General features: G+C 44.0%; 1 protein-coding gene and 1 pseudogene across 1 annotated transcript; one reads left to right on the forward strand and one right to left on the reverse strand.

The window, feature by feature from the left end:
• Positions 1-1,786: 1,786 nt before the first annotated feature.
• On the forward strand, positions 1,787-9,958 carry LOC108927620 (myosin-7-like; annotated as a pseudogene).
• A 5,767-nt stretch (positions 9,959-15,725) lies between these two features.
• Positions 15,726-24,643, reverse strand: tecrl2a (trans-2,3-enoyl-CoA reductase-like 2a). Its single transcript, XM_018741105.2, has 11 exons — positions 24,381-24,643; positions 21,921-22,007; positions 20,310-20,408; positions 19,413-19,528; positions 19,225-19,330; positions 18,935-19,007; positions 18,792-18,835; positions 18,626-18,683; positions 18,381-18,469; positions 17,093-17,138; positions 15,726-17,013 (listed from the first exon to the last, which is right to left on the reverse strand). Exons 3-11 carry the CDS (start codon positions 20,391-20,393, stop codon positions 16,886-16,888), a joined length of 744 nt encoding a protein of 247 aa, XP_018596621.1. The 5' UTR covers positions 20,394-20,408; positions 21,921-22,007; positions 24,381-24,643; the 3' UTR covers positions 15,726-16,885.
• Between the last annotated feature and the right edge of the window lie 1,973 nt (positions 24,644-26,616).

The raw sequence follows: 26,616 nt of genomic DNA on the forward strand, positions 1-26,616 counted from the left end.
TTGCGTGGTGGTTAGAGCTGCTGTCTTTGGCTCTTAAAGTTGTGGGTTTGATCTCCAGCTGTAGTACCCTGGAGCAAGGTACTTACCCTAAAATTGGCTCAGTAAAAATTATCCCACTTTATAAATGGCTAAGTAGTTGTATCCTTACAACTTTAAGTTGATCTGGGGGAAAGTGTCAGCTAAATAAATAAATAGAACTTTCCCTGCTCTCAAAGCATATAACAATACCCATCAGCTGCAATAATGTTCTGAATAATATTAGTAATGATTTTTTTAGCTGTATGAGGGCTGGCTAAACGAAGCGTCTCCCTTTGTCTTGTCCGATGGCCTTGCGCCGGCGTCGTTGACCGTTACATATGTTCATTTCTCACCTTTGACCTTGAGGCAGCAGAGCGTTTGTTTTCTCTTACAGAGAATGATGACACCGTGTGTCAATGTGTCACTTCTACCGTAAGCGCTGTTCAGATTTGATCTTAGTGGCACAACCTTCATGCAAAAACCTTGTCATCGTTTCCTTTTAGCTCTTCCAGAGAACGAGTGTCCTTTTCTCCTCTCCTTTTCTGATTTTTTTTTTCTCTCTTTGCTTTTCCCCACCTGTTCAATTCTCATGCACTGAAAACAGATGAACAAGGACACACTCCACTACCTTGATGCTTCAGATATGGAGAGCCCACGTCAGTTCCTGACTCCTGATGCCATTTCCAAATCCGGACACTTTGATTCTTTTTAAAGAGAGACAGCGCGCTCTCGAGGGATACACTCCATCGCAGCGCTTCCAGGTAAGATGTAGAGAATGCAACTTCATGAAAAGTAGGGATGTATATAAATGGGTGTCAGAAAACTCAGCCATGTACAGCAGCATTTCCTGAAACACACTTTCTCATTTCTCCTCACAGGGCATCTGCGTTCTCACGGTATCACATATCAGGTAAGAATATCAGCAGTATTTCTTTCATGCTGCTCTCCAGCAAAATGCAATTCTCAGAGTTCTTACAAAGACAGTTAGCCTGGAGGTCTAAAAGCAAGGTCGATAACCTTTGATGCTGAGGTGTGAAACAATCGCCTGTATTCAGTCTATGTACATTTATTTATTATCAGACACTTTTCTCTAGAGCGATTTCCAATGAACTCTTTGTAGTGTTATGAGCCCACACACCTTATTCACCATGGTGATTTACACTGCTAGATACACTACTTACACTGGGTCACTCATCCATACATCAGTGGAACACACACACACTCTCTCTGTCACTCACACACTATGGGGAACCTGAACAGCATGTCTTTGGACTGTGGGAAGAAACCAGAGCACCTGAAGGAAACCCACACAGACACGGGGAGAACATGCAAACTCACACAGACTGACTGGGAATCGAACCCACGTCCTCTCACACTACCAAGATGCTGTGTGACGAGACCTTGGACCTTGAAACGGTACCAAGGCAACTCTTAGTGGGGCCTTTGAGTTTCAGTAACCTAGTAAACACAAGGCTTAATGATCAGGTGGCAATTTACAGAGTAATTTCATAAAAGCAGAAAAAACTTAGATGACACAGTTGATAATTTAACAAACTTATATATTCTGCATCCTACATCATCAGTGTCATCACCGACTAAAAAATTGCTGTGGAATTATGGACAAATGACCCAAATGACTGGAACTGAATAATTTAACTGAAGTACAGGCAGTTTTCACAGACCCAACAAAACGTCACGTTTCTACTGCCACGTATTATAAGCACATTTTTTCCTTTGGTTGACTGAATAAAGGCTGGGGAATGCGATTATGCAAGAGTTTGGGCCGAATGCGCCATACCTGAGGAAGTCGGAGAAGGAACGTCTAGAGGCCCAGACACGACCCTTCGACATTAAGAAGGAGTGCTTTGTGCCCGACCCGGAGGTGTAGTATGTCAAGGGCTCCATCATCAGCCGCAATGGAGACAAAGTGACCGTTGAGACTAAGTTTGGCAAGGTAAAAACTGAACTAACTGGGCACCATCATTCAACGTAGCTCATTCTTTCATGGAATAATTGGTGTATTTTTCTCCATTGTCTCACGCTGAACCGACTGTCACAGTGAAGGAAGCTGACATCCACCCCCAGAACCCGGCAAACTTCGATAAAATCGAGGACATGGCCATGTTCACCTTCCTGCATGAGCCTGCAGTGCTGTTTAACCTCAAAGAGCGTTACGCAGCCTGGATGATCTATGTGAGTGTGGCACATGCTGATCCCGAAGGCTGAGAACACACAGTCCACATGGACTGTGTGTTCTCAGCCTTTGGGATCACCGTTAGTCACCACTAAGTGACTGCTCAGAAATGACTGCACCACGGACTAGACGATGCACAATGAACCCCAAGTCTTTGACTGTTCTCCTTGCAGACCTAGTCTGGGCTCTTCTGCGTCACTGTGAACTCCTACAAGTGGCTGCCCTTGTATGATCAGGCTGTCGTCAAAGCCTACAGGGGGAAGAAGAGGAGCGAAGCTCCTCCTCACATCTTCTCCATTTCTGACAATGCCTACCAGAACATTCTTTCAGGTGAACACAAATCTTAGCAATGTTTATAAGGTCTCAGCTCGAGTCAAAAGCAAAGTCAAAAGCAAAATATCGACCCATATACGTAACCATTAATGACTGCTGAATATGTTTCATTTCACACAGAGAGAGAAAATCATTCAATCCTGATCACGTAAGTCCTTCACACCTTTTTGCTGTCAGATTTACCTTCTTTCACTGCTGCATGTGATATAAGGTTTGAATTATGCATTATATGTGTCTCTAGCGGAGAATCTGGGGCTGGGAAGACTGTGAACACCAAGAGAGTCATCCAGTACATTGCACACATTGCAGCTGTGTCAGGGAAGAAGGACACAGCGCAGGAGAAGAAGGTAACGTGACGAACCTGAAACGCATAAAAAGACTCATAGCACTTCCATGTATACACATTTGTTGCAAATGGAATCGTGCTTCCACACATCTCACGTGGTCTTCTCGTTGGATTCCCAGGGAACCCTGGAAGACCAAATCATCCAGGCCAACCCGGCTTTGGAGGCCTTTGGTAAAGCCAAGACCATCAGAAACAACAACTCCTCACAATTTTTAAGTGCCAGTGGAGTCTGTGGTTGACTTGTTTGAGGATATAGAAGGCTCCTTTGTATCTTACTCTACTTTATTTTCCTTCCCAGGGCAAATTCATTAGAATCCACTTTGGGGTCAGTGGAAAGTTGGCTTCTGCTGATATTGAGACCTGTGAGAACATCTCTGTTTTGTGTTTGTTTAAAAACACCAATAATAGCAAATGCATCTCCCTTCAGATATTTTCAAAATTCCCCATATTTTTCTGTTTTCCAGACCTTCTGGAGAAGTCTCGTGTGACTTATCAGCTAAAAGCTGAGAGAGACTATTACATCTTCTACCAGATTCTCTCTCAGAGGAAACCTGAGCTACTAGGTGAGAAGTACAGTCCGGTCCATACTGAATGGTGGTCAGAGAGGAGAAATGAGAGAAATTTAAACAAATGTGGAAAATGTGTTTTAAGCTCAGCTGATATATTAGTCTTGGTGTTTGCCTTCCCAGCTTGAAGGGTCTCTGGAGCAAGAGAATAAGGTGAGAATGGACCTTGAAAGAGTCAAGTGGAAGCTTGAAGGAGACCTGAAGCTGAATCAGGAGACTGTCATGGACCTGGAGAATGACAAGCAGCAGCTGGAGGAGAAGCTCAAAAAGTATGATGAAAACGCACTGCACCAGAGTTGTGGAGTAAAATACAACATGTGAAATGTCCTCAGTGAAAGCAAAATGCTCACAGTTAGAGAATGCAAAGTGTTTTTGAAAATTTGTTGAAGATAGCGCTACGGACTTATCATCATCACTGACATCTTCGTAACAATAAGGAATTAAAATAAAAAAGTTGAACACAATCTTACACTTTTTATTTCTAGTCACTCTTCTAGGTGATAGTTACATTTCTGTAAAAGAGGATGAGAATAATGATGAAGTTTTAGCATCTCCATCACCATCATGAAATTCAGAAATAAAAATGTTGAAATATGAAATTATCTAATCACTAAACAAGTCACTTACTTTTTGAAGAAGGTATAGTAGAATGTCATGCACATGTTATATTCAACTACAGGAGTCATTTTCTTTTTTGGAAATTAACAAAAAACCTTGAGAAGTCCTCTATAATTAATTTCCATGATAAATTTACATTATTGAGTGTGTCTATTATAAATGCATCTCCTGCTCCTCAGGAAAGACTTTGAGATTACCCAGTTGAACAGAAAGATTGAAGATGAGCAGGCTTTGGGTGCTCAACTCCAGAAGAAACTGAAGGAGTTGCAGATACACTTTGTTTGAAAAAGTAGCACTAATTAGCAATTATGTATTAACATGCAATGGAAAACTGTAATTTCCTTCTCTGTCTCAGGCCTGTATTGAGGAGCTGGAAGAAGAGCTGGAGGCTGAAAGGGCTGCCCACACCAAGGTGGAGAAACAGAGAGCAGACTTGTGCAGGGAGCTGGAGGAGATCAGCGAGAGGTTGGAGGAAGCTGGTGGGGCCACCTCAGCCCAGATCGAGATGAACAAGAAGAGGGAGGCCGAGTTCCAGAAGCTGCGCAGAGACCTCGAGGAGGCGACCCTGCAGCACGAGGCCACGGCTGCCACGCTGAGGAAGAAACATGCTGACAGTGTGGCCGATCTGGGCGAGCAGATTGACAACCTGCAGAGAGTGAAGCAAAAGCTGGAGAAGGAGAAGAGTGAGCTCAGGCTTGAGCTGGACGATGTCGTCTCCAACATGGAGCAGATCGTCAAAACCAAGGTGAGAAACGCTTCTGAGAATCACTTGCCACAATAAGCATCACTGCACTGAGACCTTTGAGAACATTTCACTGCAATTTTAGATTTTGTTAAGCCCACACTGTTTCCCCTGCATGAATTTGTCATATGTGTAACATTTTCCTATCAGACAAATCTGGAGAAGATGTGCAGGGCTCTGGAAGATCAGATGAGCGAATACAGAAGAAGCAAGACTGAAGAAAGCCAGCGCACCATCAATGACTTCACAGAAATCGAAGCTTCAGATTGAAAATGCTATAACCACCTGGTCAAACTTATTCTGGTTAAGGGGCAGGTGTAGGAAGTTGGTAAATGGGTTTATAACTGTAAATAGTGTCAAAAGTAGAAAGATTGTGTAAGATGAGGCTAAAATAAAAAGAATTAAATCCCCAAAGGTTTGGGTGTTTTTAAGAATCTTAGATGTTTTTCGTTATTCTCTTATTTAGAGGATTTTTGATGCTGATTTCAGTGCTGTTATGAATTTTCATAACACTCTAGGAGAACTTGCCAGGCAGCTGGAAGAGAAAGACTCTTTGGTTTCTCAACTGACCAGAGGAAAGCAGTCCTACACACAGCAAACTGAGGATCTTAAAAGACAACTTGAAGAGGAAGTTAAGGTAATTAAATCAATTGTTTTTATACAGGGGGGCGCGGTGGCGCAGTGGGTTGGACCGCAGTCCTACTGTCCGGTGGGTCTGGGGTTCGAGTCCCGCTTGGGGTGCCTTGCGGCGGACTGGCGTCCCGTCCTGGGTGTGTCCCCTCCCCCTCTGGCCTTACGCCCTGTGTTGCCGGGTAGGCTCCGGTCCCCCGTGACCCCCTATGGGACAAGCGGTTCTGGAAATGTGTGTGTGTGTGTGTGTGTGTTTTTATACAATATATTTTCAGCGTCAATGGTCATTGCTAACATTATGAGCCATGGTCCTTGTTCTTCCAGGCCAAGAATGCGCTGGCCCATGCGGTGCAGTCTGCTCGTCACGACTCGGACCTGCTTAGAGAGCAGTACGAGGAGGAGCAGGAGGCCAAGGGTGAGCTGCAGCGCAGTCTCTCCAAAGCCAACTCTGAGGTGGCTCAGTGGAGAACCAAGTATGAGACTGATGCCATCCAGAGGACCGAGGAGCTGGAGGATGCAAAGTAAGGGATGAAAAAAGCAGGACTTCTCAGCAATGGTCATTATTGTACATATCGTGTGATTTCTGAAACACACTGTAAGAAGCACACCTCCAATAGATACCACACTTTCTAGTTTCATGTAATCTGTTTTTATATGAAGACAAACAAAAATGTTTTGAATGCACAGCTTTGTTTTCCCCATAAGGGTCAATGGTTTCTCTCAAAATGCATTAGATTAAGTGTACATTAATATCTCCACTACTTTTCTCACAGGAAGAAGTTGGCCCAGCGCCTGCAGGATGCAGAAGAAGCTGTGGAAGCTGTGAATGCCAAGTGCTCCTCTCTGGAGAAGACCAAACACAGGCTGCAGAATGAGATTGAAGATCTCATGGTGGATGTGGAGAGATCCAATGCGGCTGCTGCTGCTCTGGACAAGAAGCAGAGGAACTTTGACAAGGTGGTGAAAACGAGGAGAGCTACTTATCTGTTCTCTTTTTCCTTAGTGAGATTAGAGTTTTAATGGCCAGTGTGATACCACCAGATCTTGGCTGAGTGGAAGCAGAAGTATGAAGAGTCACAGAGTGAGCTGGAGAGTTCCCAGAAGGAGGCCAGGTCTCTGAGCACTGAGCTCTTCAAACTGAAGAACTCTTATGAGGAGTCACTGGATCATCTGGAAACAATGAAAAGGGAAAACAAGAACCTACAAGGTATGAGGTCAACTGTTTACAAACTTTCTCCTACGTCCAACATTTCCTAACAGGATATTAAAATCCTACTGAATATGCCAACAAATTATTTAGAATTATTGTATATTTTACGGGGGGCGCGGTGGCGCAGTGGGTTGGACCACGGTCCTGCTCTCTGGTGGGTCTGGCGTTCGAGTCCCGCTTGGGGTGCCTTGCGATAGACTGGTGTCCCGTCCTGGGTGTGTCCCCTCCCCCTCCGGCCTTACGCCCTGAGTTGTCGGGTTAGGCTCCGGTTCCCCGCGACCCCGTATGGGACAAGCGGTTCTGAAAATGTGTGTGTATATTTTACATAGCAAATAAGTAATATTTTCTCTAGATGAATCCTAATGACGTGAACCACATGACTACCCTATCTGTTTACATTAATGCAAGTCACATTATTTCATAGTTTTCATATTTCATAATTTTTCATCTTGGTGAGGTGTGATTTAGGGAGACTTCTATTCAGCAATTTTTTCATTGCATACAATGGTTTCAAAAAAGGCAAAAACAAGGAATTAAAAAGGTTCTGCAAAACTTAGAGTTTAGATTTTACATTTCCCTTCTCTAAATTAGATTAGTAATGTCTTTTCTTGTCCACCCAGAGGAAATTTCTGACCTTACTGAACAGCTTGGTGAGGGATCAAAGAGCATTCATGAGCTTGAGAAAATAAGGAAGCAGCTGGAGCAGGAGAAAAGTGAAATCCAGTCTGCTCTGGAAGAAGCTGAGGTAAGGTGTAATTTTCTGGATTTTGTAGTGGGACTCTGTGTTAAGTACTGCTAACTTTAATATATGACATTTCAATACTTCTTTTGATAGGCTACTCTGGAACACGAAGAGGGCAAAATCTTAAGAGCCCAGCTGGAGTTTAACCAGGTGAAGGCTGACATTGAACGCAAACTTGCCGAAAAGGATGAGGAGATGGAGCAGGCTAAGAGGAACCATCAGAGAGTGGTGGATACCCTGCAGAGTTCTTTGGAGGCAGAGACTCGCAGCAGGAATGAAGCCCTCAGACTGAAGAAGAAAATGGAGGGAGATCTTAATGAGATGGAGATCCAGCTCAGCCAGGCCAACAGACAGGTTTCAGAAGCCCAGAAGCAGCTGAAGGCCCTCCATGCGCATGTCAAGGTGTGAAACACTTAAGTTTTTTGTGTATGTCAACGTGTAAAATATACAGTGTAAATTATACAGTGTCGATTATACAAAGACACAATTACCATTAGTTTAAATGAGGCCCAAAACTGACACCCATTTATACTAAAATATCATTAGATCCCATCAAAATGGACACAGTGTTTCCAATACACATTAATTATTATAACATAACAAGGTGGATTCCCTTCATGAATTACTTTGTAATACTGTTTTATTTTTCTAACTGCACTCCATCCATCCATTGTCAAAAACTGCTTGTACCGAGTAGGGTTGCGGCGAGCCGGAGCCTTACCCGGCAACACAGGGCGCAAGGCAGGAGGGGAAAGGGTCACACCCAGGACAGGCCGCCAGTCCATTGGAAGGCACTCCAAGCAAGGCTCGAGCCCCAGACCCACCACACAGTGGGCACCAGCTGAACCCACCGTACCGCTGCGCCACCACACCCCCTCCTAACTGCACTCATTCATCTCTTTTTTTAGTTGTTATCTCCATGAAACAAATACATATGATAATCAACACTTATGTATTATGAGGCTCCGGCTTGGTGCAACCCCGTTTGGGATGAGTGGTTGTTGACAATAGATGGGTGCATGGATGTATCAATTTTACATTTAATGCAAAATATACCAAACAGAACAGGAGAGAAAAAAGAAATCAATGAAAACAATGTGAATGAAGTGACACTCAGTGGACAAGTGGACATGGTTTGGACAGTCAAAATGGGGACATGATCACTGACATTATAACAGGTGAAACTAGTAAACAAGGGCTGATGGAGGGTGAGAACTTAACGCAGCACGAGACAAACTATAACTGAGAAGAAGTGCTCATGGTGATTCGGGTCTCTGCTCAGTTGTGGGAAGGAAATCTAGAAATTTAGTCTTGGTCCTCAAAAATGTGACAAAGTCCTTCAGAAGCTGATGAAGGGACATTAAATGAAACACCTTGCAAAGTCAAATCTTCGTAACCTGAATGAGCCGTATGTTGGGGGATAACTAGAAGCTCGGGTAAGATTTTTACAGCTGACCTGTTTGAGGAAATAGGAGCATCGGCTTTGATTTTGTTTCTGTGTACAAGATATGCATTTATTCATATTCGCAGGTGAGAGAGCTGGAAAATGAGGTAGAAATAGAGCAGAAAAAGAGCAGCGATGCTGTGAAGGGAATCCGTAAATATGAGCGACGCATCAAGGAGCTGACCTACCAGGTACCTCATAATTATCCTTTAACAGTATTTTGTGAAATTACACGAAAAAACTAATTGTTTACCTGCATGTTCTGAGTGTCCATGATTCTGTGTTCCGTCAGACCGAGGAGGACCGCAAGAATCTGGCCCGCCTGCAAGACCTGGTGGACAAGCTGCAGCTGAAGGTCAAGTCCTACAAGAGATCTGCGGAGGAGGCTGTGAGTATTTGCACGGGTCGAAGCTGCTGCAGGAAGCTGTGCCGCCAGACTTCGGCTTCACGCTCTCTTTGTGTCTGTGTTTGGCTCAGGAGGAACAGGCCAATGTGAACCTGGGCAAATTCCGCAAGCTGCAGCACGAGCTGGATGAGGCGCAGGAGAGGGCTGACATCGCCGAGTCTCAGGTCAACAAGCTGCGGGCCAAGAGCGGCGACAATGGCTCCAAGGTGAGAGACAGGATTCTAAATTTGGAGGAGTCACAGGGCATTCTTTCTATTCTCAAGGATGATACTGCGTGAAATAGGCTGCATAAATATATACCACAACGAGGACATTATTCACATTCATTCGTTTTATGTATAATATGATTTTTTTTTTCTCTCAAGGATCTTATTTCCATGCATATAGAAATATTTTAGGGTCATTATATTAAGGGTCATACATTAGTTTGGAATACAATTAAGTATCATGCATTTTCTTAGTGCTTTTGTCTTATGTTTTGTATTTGTTTGACTTCGGTTCACGGCATTAAGACAAATTTCAGTGTAAACTCTATCAGCAATGAAGAGTTCTGCTGTAACTTGCATCTCCAACTGTCATGTTCTCACATTTTTTTCCTCCTTCTCTCTCTCTATGGTTCCATATGATAAATCAAAGAAAGGACACGATGAAGAGTGAAGCTTTCAGATCATCATGTGTGAATATGTCCTCATGTGTGCTGTAGTCTCCCTTCCCTCCATAATGTAATTCAGTAGAATTAAAAGAATGTGCAATTAAAGACTCTTGCATTGTGTTCTCTTTGCTGTCACAATACATTTTGCTATCAAAACGTTTTGGAATACATAAAATTTGAAAATGTGTCTGTTTTTGTGATATACTTCCAAAAATATCAGGACCCACATAGAAAAATAACCAAAGATATTACAATTTATTTACAATATCAAATATGAAAAAGAGTTCTGCTCACTGTTTACAGCAACTGATGTAACCTAACAAAACAAAATCGGTGTTACTAGAAGTGTCTGAAATGATATTGAAGTCAGAACTTTTCCAATTACCTAACTAAAACGCCATCCAAAAATTGTAAAAACGGCTACTTGTCATTCTTCAAATGACAGGTGTCTACAATATCCTGCAAAACAAGGCCTGATCAAAGAGAATGCAATTATTCTTCCAAAGCCTGCAGAACTTCCCCGAAAGCCACTGCAGAGATTATGAATCGTGTCATTAACAGTACAAGTAACACCTTCTGCTGGTAAATCCTCTGTCTGCGGCTATTAAACTGATCAGTAGAGCAGTAACTGGCTTTCTTCTCCTCTGCAAAAAAAACCTTTACAGTAAAAAAAGATAGAGTAAAAATTGCCCAGCTATGTAAACGGGTAAATCACTGTAAGGACCTTGGTATTGTAAGTTGATTTTGAGAAAAGTATCACCCCTAAATGGTACATATATTATCTCTGCCTTCTGAAGGATCATTAAGATGTAAAAACTACTTTACAAAACCTACATCTAGGCTGTGACCAGTAAATAAGGAACAGGCACTGTATATCGGCAGCATGTGGTGTTTAGAGCTGCTGCCTTTGTTGGTTCAAATCCTATCTCTTTCAGTAGAATCCCTGAGCAAGGTACTTGTCCTGATTTAATACAGTAAAAATTTCCCAGCTGTATAAAATAATAAATAGCTGCAGGAGGCTTAATACTGTAAGTCACTTGGGAGAATGTCAGATGAATTAATGTAAATTTAGTGTTTAATGATGTGGTCGAAAACATGTGTGCACATTGCTGCACTGGTGTTTCCATTTGCTTTTTGGGTTTGGATCTCAAGGAAGTGCTGCGTCTGACCCACGGCTCTTAGTGAGATGGCTCATAAAATCCTGGCGATAAGGAGCCCAACTCTTAAGAGACCTTCATTCCTGTCTACAGGGACACATCTGAAGATTTCCTCCTGTGGTTGTCATAGACAGGAAAAAATAGAAGTGATTTATAGTTACACTGAGGGGGGTGCGGTGGCGAAGCGGTTTGGACAGGTCCTGTTCTCTCGTGGGTCTGGGGTTTGAGTCCTGCTTAGGGTGCTCCAGCTTGCCGCGACCCTGCTCTGGACGAGCGGTTTCAGCCAGTGTGCGTACATTTACAGTTATTTATTTAGCAGATGCTGTTCAAAGTGACTTCAGATGAACTCTATATAGTGTTATCAGCCCACACACCTTATTAAATAGGTTTAAATAGATTTAAACTTATATAATTATAAATAATAAATACACACACACACACACATTTTCAGAACCGCTTGTCCCATACGGGGTCACGGGGAACCGGAGCCTACCCGGCAACACAGGGCGTAAGGCTGGAGGGGGAGGGGACACACCCAGGACAGGACGCCAGTCCGTCGCAAGGCACCCCAAGGGGGACTTGAACCCCAGACCCACTGGAGAGCAGGACTGTGGTCCAACCCACTGCGCCACCGCACCCCCTAAATAATAAATAGATAAACAGATTTAAATAGATATAATCTGAAGGGCATCATAAAATGGTCCATCAAGATTTTTTGACATCAAAACAAGAGATAAACTCTTATGTTACGTTATGTTGGTCTCAACTGGTTGATCCAATGATTATAATGGTTCCCTTCCTATGTAACACTCCCATTAACTGCGAGCGACCTGTTACCTGGGGGATCCCCAGCCGTTCCCAGGCCAACTGTGAGATATAATCCCTCCAGCGGGTCCTGGGCCGACCTAGGGGCCTCATCCCAGTTGGCCGTGTCTGATATACCTCCAAAGGGAGGCGCCCAGCGGGCATCCTCATCAGATGCCCGAACCACCTCAACTGGGTCCTCTCAATGTGGAGGAGTAGCGGCTCTACTCCGAGTTCCTCCCGGATGTCCGAACTCCTCACCCTGTCACGGAGAGTGAGTCCCAACACCCTGAGGAGAAAACTCATTTCGGCCGCTTGTATCCGCGATCTTATTCTTGGGTCATTACCCAAAGTTCATGAGCGTTGGTAAGGGTAGGGACGTAGATCGACCGGTAAATGGAGAGCTTTGCCTTATGGCTCAGCTCCCCCTTCACCACTACAGTCCGGTACAGCGACCGCATTACTGCTGCTGCTGCTCCCAGTCTGCGGCCGATCTCACGCTCCCTTCTCTCCCTCAAGACCCTAAGATACCTAAACTCCTCCACTTGGGGCAAATTCTCTCCCCTTACCTGGAGAGGGTATGCCATCCTTTTCTGTGAGAGAAACATGGACTTAGACTTGGAGGTGCTGATCTTCAGCCCAACCGCTTCACACTCGGCTGCAAACTGTTCCAGCGCTTGTTGGAGGCAACCATGTGACAGTGCCAAAAGGACAACATCATCTGCAAAAAGCAGAGACATCACCTTGCGACTCCCACATAGAATGTCCTCCTGACCTCGGCTGCGCCTTGATATCCTGTCCATGAAAACCACAAGCAGGAGTGGAGACAAGCTACAACCCACATCAAATGGGTTTGACTTAATGCCGAGTATGCGGACACAGCTCTCGCTCCATGTGTAGAGACCAAACGGCCCGCAGTAGTGGCCCTGGCACCTCATACTCTCTAAGCACCTCCCACAGAATTTCTCGGGGAACACGGTAATAGGCCTTCTTCAAGTCCACAAAACACATGTAGACTGGATTAGTGAACTCCCATGCCCCCTCAATTATCTGCGAGAGGGTAAAAAGCTGGTCCACTGTTCCACAGCCAGGATGGAATTCGCATTGTTCCTCTTCAATCCAAGGTTCAGCTATCGGCCGGAGCCTCCTTACCAGCACCCTGGCATAGACTTTCCCAGTGAGGCTGAGAAGTGTGATACTCCGATAGTTGGCACATGCTCCCCGGTCCCCTTTCTTAAAGATAGGGACCACCACCCCAGTTTGCCAATCCAAAGGCACTCTCCCTAAGGTCCATGCAACATTGCGGAGGCATGTCAGCCATGACAGCCCTACAACATCCAGGGTCTTAAGCATTTCTGGGCGAATCTCATCCACCCCTGGTGCTTTGCCACTGTGGAGCTTTCCAACTACCTCAGTGACTTCCACCAGGGAAATGGACTCTGATAGCCTGAAAGCCTCTGGCCCTGACTCCTGTAAGGGAGGCATATCTCTTGGGTTTTAGAGTTCCTCAAAGTGCTCCTTCCACGTCCCGACAGTGTCCTCATTAGATGTCAGAGTTTCTCCACTCTTGCTGAGCAAAGCTTAAGCAAAGCTCCTCCGACCCCCCCTGAGCCGCAGGATGGTTCTCCAGAACCTCTTTGAGGCCGACTGATACTCGAATACTCTGAACTGCTATTTGGTGCATCAGCACACACAACAGTCAAAGTTTTCCTCTCTGAGACCTTAAGTCGCATTGAGGTGACCCTCTCGTTCGCCGGGATAAACTCCAACTGTATGGCAGCCAGCTGGGGGCTTGTGAGTATCCCCACACCCGCCCGGCGCCTCTCACCTTGTGCAACTCCTGAGTAGGAGAGGGACCACCCCCTATCGAGGAGTTTGGTTCCAGAGCCAACACTGTGAGTGGAGGTGAGCCCAACTATATGCACTGTAGGTAGTATCTCTCAACCTCCTGCACCAGTTCCGGCTCCCTCCTTCACAGTAAGGTTACATTCCACGTGTCAAGAGCCAGTTTCTGTTGCAAGGGGCCGCGATGCCACGCGTCAGCCTGCCCGCTCTTGCTGCCTGAAAAGCATTGCACCAGATCCCCATGTTGGACCTTGCGGCTGGTGGGCCCACATGGCCCTCCCATGTTGCCTTTTCGGGCTGAGCCCGGCTGGGTTACATGGGCTGCCCGGTCACCAGGCACTCACCTAGGAACACTACCCCCAGGCCTGGCTCCAGGGGTAGGTCCCGGTGACCCTATTCCGGGCAGGGTAAACGTTCTCCCATTTACTTTTTCATGGGGGTTTTTGGATTGTGTTAGTCTGGATCTTCACTCCAGGCCTGTGCACCTTGGGAGACACTACCAGGAGCATACTGCTCCCAACGATATAGCTCTGGAGACCCTTAGGTCACGCAAGCCCTTCCGCCACGCCAAGACCCTGATCCAGGAAGGCTTCCCGTAATGCAGACTATTAAATCTGCTATGATTCTCACCATTCCAGCATCGCCGTAGCGACGGCAAAGTGATGCTGCTTTCACTATTGCTGGCAAAATTTACAGATGAGAAATCCTTTTTTATGGCAACTTTATCTTTTATCTTTTTTTTTTGGAAAGTGACTGCGGAGCTTTGCTTTGAAAGCCCTATATATATCACTTTTCCTGGAGCAATTCAAGGTCCGTATTTTGCATCCTCCAGTAACAGTTCCATTGACTGCTATCAAAAACTCATATTGATAACAAAAATAAATGATAAAAATGACACAGAATTTCCAACATAAACTGAACAACAGAGAGTAAAAAAATAATCCTGCCAACATCTACACTGCACCTAGACATGTAGATACTGCTAGTGTGGGTTTGGTAAGTGGAAATGAGTACCAAGTGCGGCCAGTCTGGAAGAATTAAGACTTCAATAGAAAGACTCACATTTTTAGTCTTTCGGGGGGAAAGACTTATTTGTAAGGTTTTAATTTTGGGGTCTTCTGAATTGCTATAGTTATTGAGTGTCTGAGAAGTTCGCTGGAGTTTTGTTGAATAATATTCTTTGTATTCTTAAAATCTTACTTGATGTGTTCTTCTTACTTGGTGCTGAAAAGCCATTTGTTTTTTCTCTTGGTGAAATAATTATTATAAAGTTATAATAAAAAAGTATAATTTTATGATTGCAAAAAAAAATTTAAAAGCTGTAAAATCCACCCACCACTTCCGACCACCTGGTCACATCCTGAACGTGGCATGAACTGGAGAGGCGAACAAGATGAGTGAAAAATTAACAGCTTGGGCTAAAAGAGGATGTGTTCAGGGTATGTGAATCTCTTTATTGATTTCAAGAAGACAGTGGGACAATGAAAGACTTCCAGGTGTTAAGGAACACACAAGACCACTAGCTTGAGAGACATGGGATGTCATGTGGAAAATATGACAGCTCTGTTGCGTAAATGATGAACATTAGTTTGGGAATCCATAATTTTCCAGCATGAGTTTAAAATGAAATCTAGAGCTACAGTTAGATGTATTTACTCTTCTGCATGAGGTAAATGAAATACTCCATTTTAGTGCAAGATCTAAAAACGTTCTTTCACTCATGTCTATGCGTACCTGCTCTGCTATATGCCTGATAATACATAAAATAATCACATCCTCTTCTACTGTTGCTATTGTACCAATACTATTTATGTAATATGTACTACTGTATGTAATATAGATATTTACATTTACTCATTTAGCTGACACTTTTGTCCAAAGCAACTTACAGCATGAAGCTGTTTATAATTATTTAGGCAGGTGTACAGCTCGGTAATTTGGTTGGAGCAAGTGAGGGTAAATACCTTGCTCGAGGGTAAATACCTTGCTCAAGGGTATTACAGCTGGAGGGTGGGAATTGAATCTATGACCTTTGGGTTCAAAGGTAGCAGCGCTAACCACTACACTAGCAGCTGTTCTACCTGATATGATATATGTAATAGTATTTGTTCTATTTGAAGCTTACATTAATAATACGTAAGTGCAGCGATAGATTTTACCAGTTTAGACAATATATTTCTAAAAATACATGTATAAAAACCCTTCCTTCAAATGGGAGAACAACAGTGCGGCAGCAACAATTTTTAACTCCTTGCAGGTCCATTTATGCAGTGTGATTTAAGTTAATTAAAGATGCGTGTTTTGCAAAATTTTCAATAATTGCCATTATGTTATGGCTATTAAACTGCACTGGTGTCGCTCCTGAGAAAAGCTCAGGCATAGCTCTTATTTTATAGATCTATTTTTGAATACTTCTGAAGTTAAAGGAAACTGGTGGTTCCAAAAGAAAACACAAACATTTTAGAGCGAAATGATTTGAAGCTTTTAATATAGCTTTATATTGCTTTTCATCTACCTTCACCCAATATATAGGCTGACATTGCAATAAGTATTCTTCTCCCTGTGCTCCATGAAATTTCAACCTCAACTTCAAAATCCCTTCACAAATGTATTGCTATGTGACATTATTTCTGAATTATGAGGATATAGAGACTACTTTTCACTTTCAGCTCCGACTCCTACACATTAGAAAAAGAGGAAGAAAGCATTCGCTTGCTAATAGTGTCTTCAGATCATTGTTCAGGGACCTGTAACCAAAAGGTTGTCAGTTCAAGTTCTTGAAGACGTTCTGTTGTTCTATCCCTGCACAAGAACTTATAATGAATTGACTAAATCTGTCGTACTCTGCACCCTGTGTCAATTGCACTGTCACTATGAACTATAATAAATTATTCCTAACAACGTCATCTGAAGTCAAGTGGCTGCCACCGCCATTCATCAAAGGATGGTGAGAGTCATGAATTCTGTTTTTCTCTAAGATCATTTATCGCAACTCACCCATTTTTAAAATGACAGGTTCAGTTCCACATCAAATTGCAGATGGGTTATTGACTTAAATAAGCCTAAAAATTATGGAGGAATGGTACCATGTAGACCCCAATGATCAGAAGAGGCCTTTCGCTATAATAAAAGTGCTGAAATCCCAGTTCCGAACGGCCAGCTAAGTGACCTTCATTTCTTAGAAGATGAAAGGGATGATGGACATCCTGAGTTTTGGGTAGTTCTTGAACTCCCTGTTGTACGTCTTGTGCTTCTCTTTTGCCCAGACGGCCATCTGAACGAAACCCATGACTGTAAAGACGGCCACTGCAGGGCGAAAAACACAGCATCATGAGATGAGCTGTTATTGCAACAATACTTGACAAAAGTAAAACTGAGGTCTCACCTGGAAGGGTCTGGGTCATGATCGTTAAGCTTATCCAAGCCCCAACCTGAAACGGAATTAACACAACGGTAGATCGGTGTATATCAAAAGAATGTATACTGTATATAAACACAGTACTGGGTATATCAAAAGTATTATACATTTACTGAAACTGATGCAAAGCCACATAAAGACGAATTGAATCAGACATTATTTCAGCATTAATAAGATATTATAACCAACAGTATGTAAGTGAAAATAAAATGGATAATTTTTAGCAACAAAAAAAATTTTGGGGGAAAAAAAATCAGCGCCTTTGTTTCACAGCCTTTGACCAACAGTTCATGGAGGCACCTTTTGCTTTGATTACAGCAGTAAGTCTGTTTGTTTAAGTATCTGACAACATCAAAGAGGGAGATTGTATAATTTTATTCCATTCTTCTTCGCAGAAGCGCTGGAGCTCAGTCACACTTGTGGGAGGTCTTCTGGGGGGTGTTTGGGGGAGGTCTCCTGTACAGCGTTCTTTAGGTCAGTCCACCGGTTTTTTATAGGGTTATACTGACAGGTGGGGTGCCAGAACATTCTGGAAGCACTTTATGGGAGAGTTGCCATGACCTTGAGGGCAGTGTATCTAAGGGATAATGTCATGCTCTTGGCTTTCCTGATAGCATTGAGGAAGGGGAACTGTGCAGGACACTGGGTGGCATGGTGGTACAGCAAGTAGTGCTGCTGTCTCACAGCACCTGGGTGGTGCAACAGGACATGGGTTCGATCCCTCCTCAGCTTGTGTGGAGTTTGCGTGTTTTCCCTGTGTCCGTGCAGGTTTCCTCCCACACTCCAAAGACATGCTGCTCAGGTTCACCCACAGTGTGTGAGTGACAGAGAGAGTGTTCCACCAATGCATGGATGAGTGACCCAGTGTAAGTAGTGTATCTAGCAGTGTAAATCACCATGGTGAATAAGGTGTGTGGGCTGATAACATTCCATAGAGTTCATTGGGAGCTGCTTTGGAGAAGAAATGTCTGCTAAAAAAATAAATGTACGATCCCTACCCTTTGGGTGAAGGCCATGAGATCCTTGATGACCACTGCATGTGTGGACCTCACTATTGTCTTCAGAGCTTTACAACAGCACAGAGGTGGTAGGTGGTAATAAAATATTTCCTAAACAGGGTTATCGTAACATTGGTAGTAATGACAGTAAGAGCAGGTGTGGAAATTGGATGTGAAAGTTGCTCTGGGACATATTCCAATTACTGAAATTATTACGCTCTTCAAAACGGTCCCACTTAAGCGTCATAAGGCCTTACCTCGTAAGTGTAATTAGGGCAAGAGACGAAAAAGAACAGCCATGTGAAAGGGTTCTTGGAAGGGTGTGGAATTTTCCTTGATTTTGACCCTGTTGGGGGGTTAAAAATACAGCATAAAAATACTGCTTCAGAACAGACACACATGACGAACACAGGTGACCGACCAGTTAGCGTTCCGATGGGAATTACGAGGAGAAAGTGCATTGAGTGTGTTGACAGATGTCATATGAAAACTCTGCACTCACCGCCATTCTGCAAGTTTTTGAGAGCGAGATGGATGGAGAAGTTGCCCACTTCACAGAACTGGAAATGAAACCCACATAGATATTTTTGGGATGAAACAAGACGACTCGCAGCACAGCCGATGTTTCGAGGAAACTCGTACGACACGCCGGTAAAACGAATACGTACCACGAACATGACCAGGGCAAAGTTTACTTGTGTGTTTCCATAGGCTGCATGGAAAAGATGCAAAAGATGCACGACTTTGATTGTGGTACTTTGTCTGCGCAAGTGAGACCTGAGGAGATGTTTCCTGAAGCTGAGATACCTACATGGAGGAGTGTATAGCGGATGGTTGATGTAGTAGGCGAGCCAGGCAGCACATCCCCAGTAGTAAATGCAGTTCTAGGGCACAGGAGAGAAAGTGTCCTTTCGAACGTGTGTTTCCTCTCATCATTGTCTGGATGGTCCAAAGGTGACATTTCCGCACGGTCAGTTGTGGCTTCAGCCATACCGATAACATCCTGATGTAGTGGTGGGTGGAGGGTCACCATTGTCTGGTTGATGAGTAAAATTACAGCGCGATGCTGCGCTACCAGCCCCGAGGACTCGGGGGACTCACCCTCACGGCGCTCTGCAGTGGCATCGTACCGTGGGAAAACCGGTGCACAAATATGGTCTCGATGAGCCTCTTGAAATAATGAAGTGAGTAGCAGATGCAGGCCAGGCTGGGGGAGGAAGAGAATTTAGATTGTGGCAGGGGGGAGCGGAGCTTCTGCTGCACACAAAATTGTTCCACACGCAACTTACGTGACCACCGGGTGCGGGCTGGAGGTCAGTGTGTACTTGCGCCTGTAGATGTATGGGATGCGGAAATAGAAGAGAGGGTAGATAAGAAGGGGGCCGATGTACTCTGCCAGAAATACCTGTGAGGCCAAAAGGGCAAATTCAAAAAGCCGCACATACAGTTACTTCATTTACCAAATGCTTTTCCCCAAAGTGGCTTCCAATGAACTCTATGTAGTGTTATCATTCCACAAACCTCATTCACCGCGGTGACTTACACTGCTAGATACACTACTTACACTGGGTCACTCATCCATACGTCAGTGGAACACACTCTTTCTGTCACTCACACACACACACACACACACACACACACACACACACACACACTATGGGTGACCTGAAAAGCATGTCTTTGGAGTGTGGGAGGAAACCAGAGCACCTGGAGGAAAATCATGCAGATACAGGAGAACATGCAAACTCCACACAGACTGAGCTGGGATCGGACCCACATCCCCTTGCATCACCCAAGCGCTGTGAGACAGCAACTGTTCTGTGCCGCCATGCCATTTAGAGCCAATATGAATGAATGAATGAATGAATGAATGAATGAATCTTTATTAATTCCTGAAATTCCACCTGACTGCAGCAGCATGTAATGTACAGAATACATGCATGAAACATACATGCATGCATCCATCAACAAAAATGGAAAAACAAATGATAAGAACTAGTAAATATATTAACAACAATAAAAATGCAACATGCCAGTGAACTTTGCTCTCTGCTCATGTCTGTGTGGCATCATTTCTACGTATGTATATATATATGTATGCATGTGTGTGTGTGTGTGTGTGTGTGTGTGTGTGTCTCCAGGACATTCCTGTTCTCTTCAGAGGAAATTGCACACGAATTTCTTACCTCTGTCCATCCTAATTGAGGACCCATGTGTCCAAAGCCAATTTTTTCACATTTCCCAGCAAGAAGCTTTTGCAAAGTTATCATCTTGTGCTTTTCCTCCTGTGAGGAAATACATTGAAAAAAACAGCAGGACAACGAGTGACAAAGCGCATGTTAATAGAAAATACAAATAAATACTATAATATGCAGTGCCTGTGGTTCTGAAATCTACAGATCCTGTAAATCTATTAATACTCAGTCCTAATAAAACAGACGCACTGATTTTTTTAGTTAAAACCACATAAACCAAAAAGATGAAATGATGGGCAAATTTTTCTACATTCTGTTTGATTAGATTTTTCACCTCAGTTTAAAAAGAAAAATCTCAATATTCCTTCCTGCATTAATGTGTTAATGACTTTTTTCATCAGCTAACCCAGTTACTTTACATGCTTTCATTAAGCAGGTGCTTCTCTCCAGAGCGACATACATGGATTATTAATGAGTATTTCTCTGACACCTTTGTTCATAACTTACAGTGTTGGATGCACTATAATAAACTAACTACATTCATTTGCATAGGAGAGCAATGTAACACACACACAAACACAAAAGGCAATTTAGAGTCACCAGTCCACCTGAAATATGTATTTAGGATGTGGGAGGAAACCAGAGCACCCAAAGGAAACCCACACAAACACGAAGAGAACGTGCAAACCCCACAGAAACTGAGCTGGATTCAAACCCCTGTCCAAACGCACCATTCAGGTGCTGTGTGGCACCAGTGCTACCTGCTGTGCCACATGACTGGAAACCGTAACATTACCGTCTTTAGATCTAAACTGAATGAAACCCTTAATGAGCACCTCATAGAAGTGAGATTTTGTTCTGAATAAATTAATTTTGGATGAGCCCTTCCTCCAAGAAAATAAAGGTGACCTATATTCCCCCAAATTATAGTGCCAGAATAATTAAAGGCTAATTTTAGCAGCAGGTTCAGGACAAAACTGAACCTGCATTGACTTGTTCATAATAGCAATGCTGAACCCCTGTGCTTGTTGACACATAGTTTCAATAACGAAATGTCAAGAAGTTCAACTGTTTTCATAACAACTATGTTACTTTTATTGAATGGAATTTTTTAGGTGACTAGAGGCTGAGGCTTGAATTTTCCCAAAAGCCATATTCAGCATTTCTACAAAATAAGATGTTCTTTCCCAGTTTTGTACCTAAAGTTAAAAGATACCCCCTTTTACACTGTTCGTTGTGTATTCCTGTATATATAAACCCCCTGCAGTGCCTGTTAATGTTAATTATCAGCCCTTGAATGTGGGAATAATGGGGAAAGAGTTCAGTGAATAGCAGCTACAAATGTGGCGAAGAGGTCAAAGACAAAACAAAACGGCCTTTTTGAAGCCGCCGTGCTGTTCGCCGACACAGGACCCCCTATGCTAGGCTTTGCTTTAGAGAAAGACATAGCTATATGAATAAAGATTAAATAGTTACAAAAACAACGTGCTTGACATTGTGAAAAGTGAATTAACTCTCAGGATCAGAACTCCCCCATTTTCCCTCAAGGAAAGAAAATACCATCGATAACTTTTAGGAAAGATTGAGAGAACCTTCACTCACCTGCGTTAACTGCTTGTCCTTGTCAGGGTGGCACTCGTCTGGATCCTATCCCAGAATCCCTTGGTGCTGGGCAGGGATGGGGTGGAACTCCAGTCCATTGCAGAGGTGCCAGTTAGTATCTTATAATTTCCGTTGCACTTTAACAGTCCTGATCTACAACACGCATGCACGCACACACGCGCACACACGCGCACACACACGCACACACACACAAACAGAGCTCACAGGTTGCAGTTCACTCAAAAATGCTACACCTGGCCACACACTTAATTGCTCCTTTACTCGGGAGTGTGATGACCCTCTAATGATGTAGTAGTGTAATGTGGTGTGTAAAGATAACTGGTGAGAATAAAGTAGTAGCAGTTAGGGTAGTTAGTGGTTGTGGTCAGTGTAATGATGTAGGAGTGCGATGTGGTGTATAATGATGCCTGGTGAGAGTAAATTAGTAGTAGTTAGTGGTAGGAATTAGGGTAGTTAGTTAGTGTAATGATGTAGGAGTGTGATGACCCTCTAATGAATCATTCCTCCCACAAGGCTGCTCTCATCTTAACCAACAAATCTGAGAAACCCGACGTGTGTCAAACCGACATGCCCGGGTGCGTGTGACAGCCACCTTGCGTTTCCACTGTGACACGGGGGACACTGTAGCATGTCTCTGCTGATCCTGACACATCTAGTCCTTTAAAACCGAGTTGTGTGCGACAATGTCTGTACAATGCCGCCAAGGTATGCAAATTGCGGATGAGCCCCGATGACTTTCACGTGCACAATTTTTGCTCCTTTGGGCTTTTTACTCATCACCTTTGTAACTGTGTGAAGTATCTTTTCTATCGAAACCACATTTTGTCACTTCTTCCATTCATCTGTTATGCAGGTTTCTTTCACACCTTGTTGCAGATGCTGTACCATGTTCTGTATACATTTTTTGGGTCGGTCAATGAACGATGTTCCAGTTAGCTCATGTCCTATAATACATGCATTTTTGCAGTAGGTCTAGCAGAAGTGGTAAAATTTCCCCCATAGAAACATCAATTCTTCCAAAGACTGCAGCAGGCAGAGACCCTCTCTGACCTTCTTCATTAGCACTGAAGAGCTGGCATCTAGAAGGTGATCAAAGTCCGGGTTGACAAAAATCCCCAGATGCCGAAAACCAGCTTTCCACTTTGACAGAATGATTAATAGAATGAGGAGGATTATTCAACCACACAGCCAAAGATGTATAGAAATAATTTAATCGCCAGGAAGTTTATTAGAATACCATTGCCTTTCAGGGTTCGGTTTGATCATCAGTTTGAGCTCATTGTCGGCATGTCGAGAAATAACATGGTCCTCTTCTACTCTAATACTGGATATGTCCTTATTACCCATAATAGCGGGTAGGTTATTGGAGGTTTATTTTACCTTGTCATGTGGCTTTTTAGGGAAACAATCGAGGCAGGCTGCTGCTCTTTAACAATAAAAGGTAACATATTTAAAATATGATGCACATTATTAAAGGTAACTTTAAAAAACCCATGAAGTAAAGATGGTATTTTTAATAGAGCACTTAATACATGATGCATCATAAATGAATAAGTAGGAGCTTAAACACATTTGAATTGCGCAAAAGGGAGACACTGGAAAACAAGCAGGGAGTGACTTTTAGACGTGACGCTCACGGTTCAACGGCAGCGCAATGAACTCTGATCAATGAGACAAGTAATCAATATAGGCGCTCAGCTGATTTCCAGCTGTGTCATATTGACAAAATAGCCCAGATCCTGCTGTAACCCTCACTCGGTGCTTTGAATACAGTAAAAGTGAGATGTCCCAGGTTTTACTGTCAGAAAGGGCTGCACACTGAGCCAAGGTAATGCTAAACCCAAGTTACCAGTGTAAACATTACCCTTTTTAACTTAATTTAAAACAGGTGTCCTACCACATTTCAACACTCAGTAACATTTCATGAAAACACAGATGAAGAACAGAAAAGCTAGACTTTATTCCTTTGGTTTGTGAAAGAGACATATGATGTTAAGCGGCTTATAATTATTTACAATTTCAATGCAATGTATTTATACAGAGAGCTCTTCTCACATGGTGACACAGCGCGGGATGAAGGACCACAAGGAATAATACAAATAAAAGGCTGCCTGTGCGTTAAATTACTGCAATGACTATATTAGGTATGAAAACCAACTGGCCACAGAGGAAAGGAAAACAAAAAACTCCCAACTGAAAGGCAAGGGAGGAAAAAATACTTCTGGGGATCCAAGTGCCAGTTGGTTTATCGATTTACACTGCCTGGTATTTTTACTGTATCAGTTCAAGGTAAGTACCTTGATCAAGGGTACTACAGCAGGAGGTGGGACCTTCAACCTCTGAGCGAAAAAGCGAGAGCGCTAATGACTGCGCCACCTGCTGCCCTAGTGCCGCTAGTACATCTCAACTGGTGTACATTCATCGGCTTTTCAGTCTCACCTGAGGGAAGGAAGCTGATCATCTTCCGGCTCCTCTCATTTACCCTCGACTCTGCATCTTGCTGTCGGGCTGAGGAGGTGTTGCGAGAGCTGGTGATTCTGGAAGTCCCGTTACCGTGGGAACCCAGCTCAGTGTCCCATCGCAGCTTTGCCGCGGCCTGTTGCTGCCCGCGGCTCAAAGGTGACACCCCGGATGAGCAAATCATCAGTACGGATAGTTGATGCGGCTTAGAGTGATGGGTGGAGCCGCTGGGAAGAGCTCATCTCCCTGCTGTGGTGACGGGCTCCTATGTAGGACTCGTATGGTGGGACCACGGTCTTCTCCGTCTCTGCCAGGCTGCTTTAAAGCGTTAACCCTTTATTGCCCGCTTTCACAGAACACCTAGCAGTCTCTTCCTTCCACAGCATGAATGTGCTTACGACAACTGCCCTGGGACAAGAGGACACAGACTGAGGACTTCGGGATTCAGTGGACTCTGCTCTGCCTCTGTGAGCCTGATAGAGAGGGGTGCTGGGGAGACGGGAGAGAGGGCAGTCTTTGTCCCTCTGTGTCTCTCACTCCAGCTCATTCAGGGGCTTAAATAGGGGAGTCATGGCGACTAGATCCTTGTTAGCAGTAACTAGGTGTATGTGCTAAGGTGGCATGGTTTCCAGCATGAAAGGTAGGTGTAGGGTTTGGTGTGTGTGCGCGCGCTGATGTTTCATATGGTCCGTTTTGCATATGTGTGTGTGTGTACATATGTGTAGTTGTGTACACTGTAAATATGTGTATGTGCATGTGTACCGCATGTAATGGCGTATAGGGCACGTGTTGGGACAGCTGGTAACGGAGTTGTTAGAGCTGCCGGCTTTGGACATGTCCGAACGGACATGACTAGGGTTGCAGGTTTGGACCCCCCCCCCCCCCCCCCCCTTTTAGCAAGGTACTTACCCTGGGTTACTCCAGTAACATTATCCAGCTGCATAAACGAGTCAGTAACTGTAGGTGTCTTAACATTGTACATCGCTTCGGAGAAAGGGGTTGGATAAATGTTTTGTTTACTGTAAATATGTGTATGTGTCGGGCAGGCAGTGCTCTGCAATTTGAAAATGTGTGTATGTGTATACGTAGGTATGCTGTGTTCATACATGCCGCACGACACGTTTAATACCCGTCTGAAAATAGTTGCAGTGGGAATGAAGGACAAGGGCGAAGGAATGAGGCCAAGGAGACTCAGCTCCTCGCTCTTCACTCGGTGACGCACCATCCGTCTTCTTCCGGCAACGAAATACATAAACGGCGACTCATTGTGGGCATTTTACATAAAATCAAAGTACAACACCATGATTACAGCGGACCTGTGCCCTTCCGTGTTTGCTGTGCTGCAGGACACTACACTTCATTCATTGCAGGGTGGAACACTGCGTAGGCATTTTAATTAAAACCAGATTATTATTGGCAAAGACACAAACAGCTGTTGGACAAGTGAGGATGTGTTATCATGTTCAGCTTTGGGAGCCACAGCCAAATACTCACCAGAGACACACTTATTTATTAATTGAACTGGCACTTTTCTTCAAAGCAATTTGCAACCATTACTAATTATTCTTATCCAGCTTATTTTTTATACTGGAGTAATTCAGCGTAAGAACCTCGTTCGAGGGAAATGCAGGAGTAGTCGGAGGTGGATTTGAAGCGGAGCCCTCTGAGAGCTCGGTAGCATCTCTAGACACTACGCCACCTGTTGCCATGGTTACACAATAACAGGGCTGAGGTGTGAAGCAATTTTGCTTGAACTGCTGTTGTTGTACAGTTAGTTACTAACAATTAACGAGCCACACGAACAACATTCAGCTGCAGCGTGAGCCGTAATGTTCACCTGCAGCAGGAGCTCACAAACTGCCCAAATGTTTTTTATTAAAAGACACACCTTACAGTTAGAGCAATCAGCCGACATGTGCCATAGTGATGATCTCCTCCTCTTTTGGAAACCTGCTTTAACAAGAACCTCTGCGTTCTGTCTTCCACATTTTATTTTACATTTACATTTATTTATTCAGCAGATGGGGGCGCAGTGGCGCAGTGGGTTGGACCGGGTCCTGCTCTCCAGTGGGTCTGGGGTTCGAGCCCTGCTTGGGGTGCCTTGTGACAGACTGGCATCCAGTCCTGGGTGTGTCCCCTCCCCCTCCGGCCTTACGCCCTGTGTTGCCGGGTAGGCTCTGGTTCCCTGCGACCCCGTATGGGACAAGCGGTTCAG

Source organism: Scleropages formosus, chromosome 19 (assembly GCF_900964775.1).
Source record: "Scleropages formosus chromosome 19, fSclFor1.1, whole genome shotgun sequence".
Lineage (NCBI taxonomy): Eukaryota > Metazoa > Chordata > Actinopteri > Osteoglossiformes > Osteoglossidae > Scleropages > Scleropages formosus.

Bases quoted from the DNA above. Each gene is read 5' to 3' on its own strand.
- tecrl2a (XM_018741105.2), bottom strand. From the start codon at position 20,393: ATGATAACTTTGCAAAAGCTTCTTGCTGGGAAATGTGAAAAAATTGGC. The intron at 19,529-20,309 runs GTAAGAAATTCG...TTGGCCTCACAG, and splicing joins CTCAATTAGGATGGACAGAG to GTATTTCTGGCAGAGTACAT. The intron at 19,008-19,224 runs GTGAGTCCCCCG...CCTGTGCCCTAG, and splicing joins CACTGCAGAGCGCCGTGAGG to AACTGCATTTACTACTGGGG.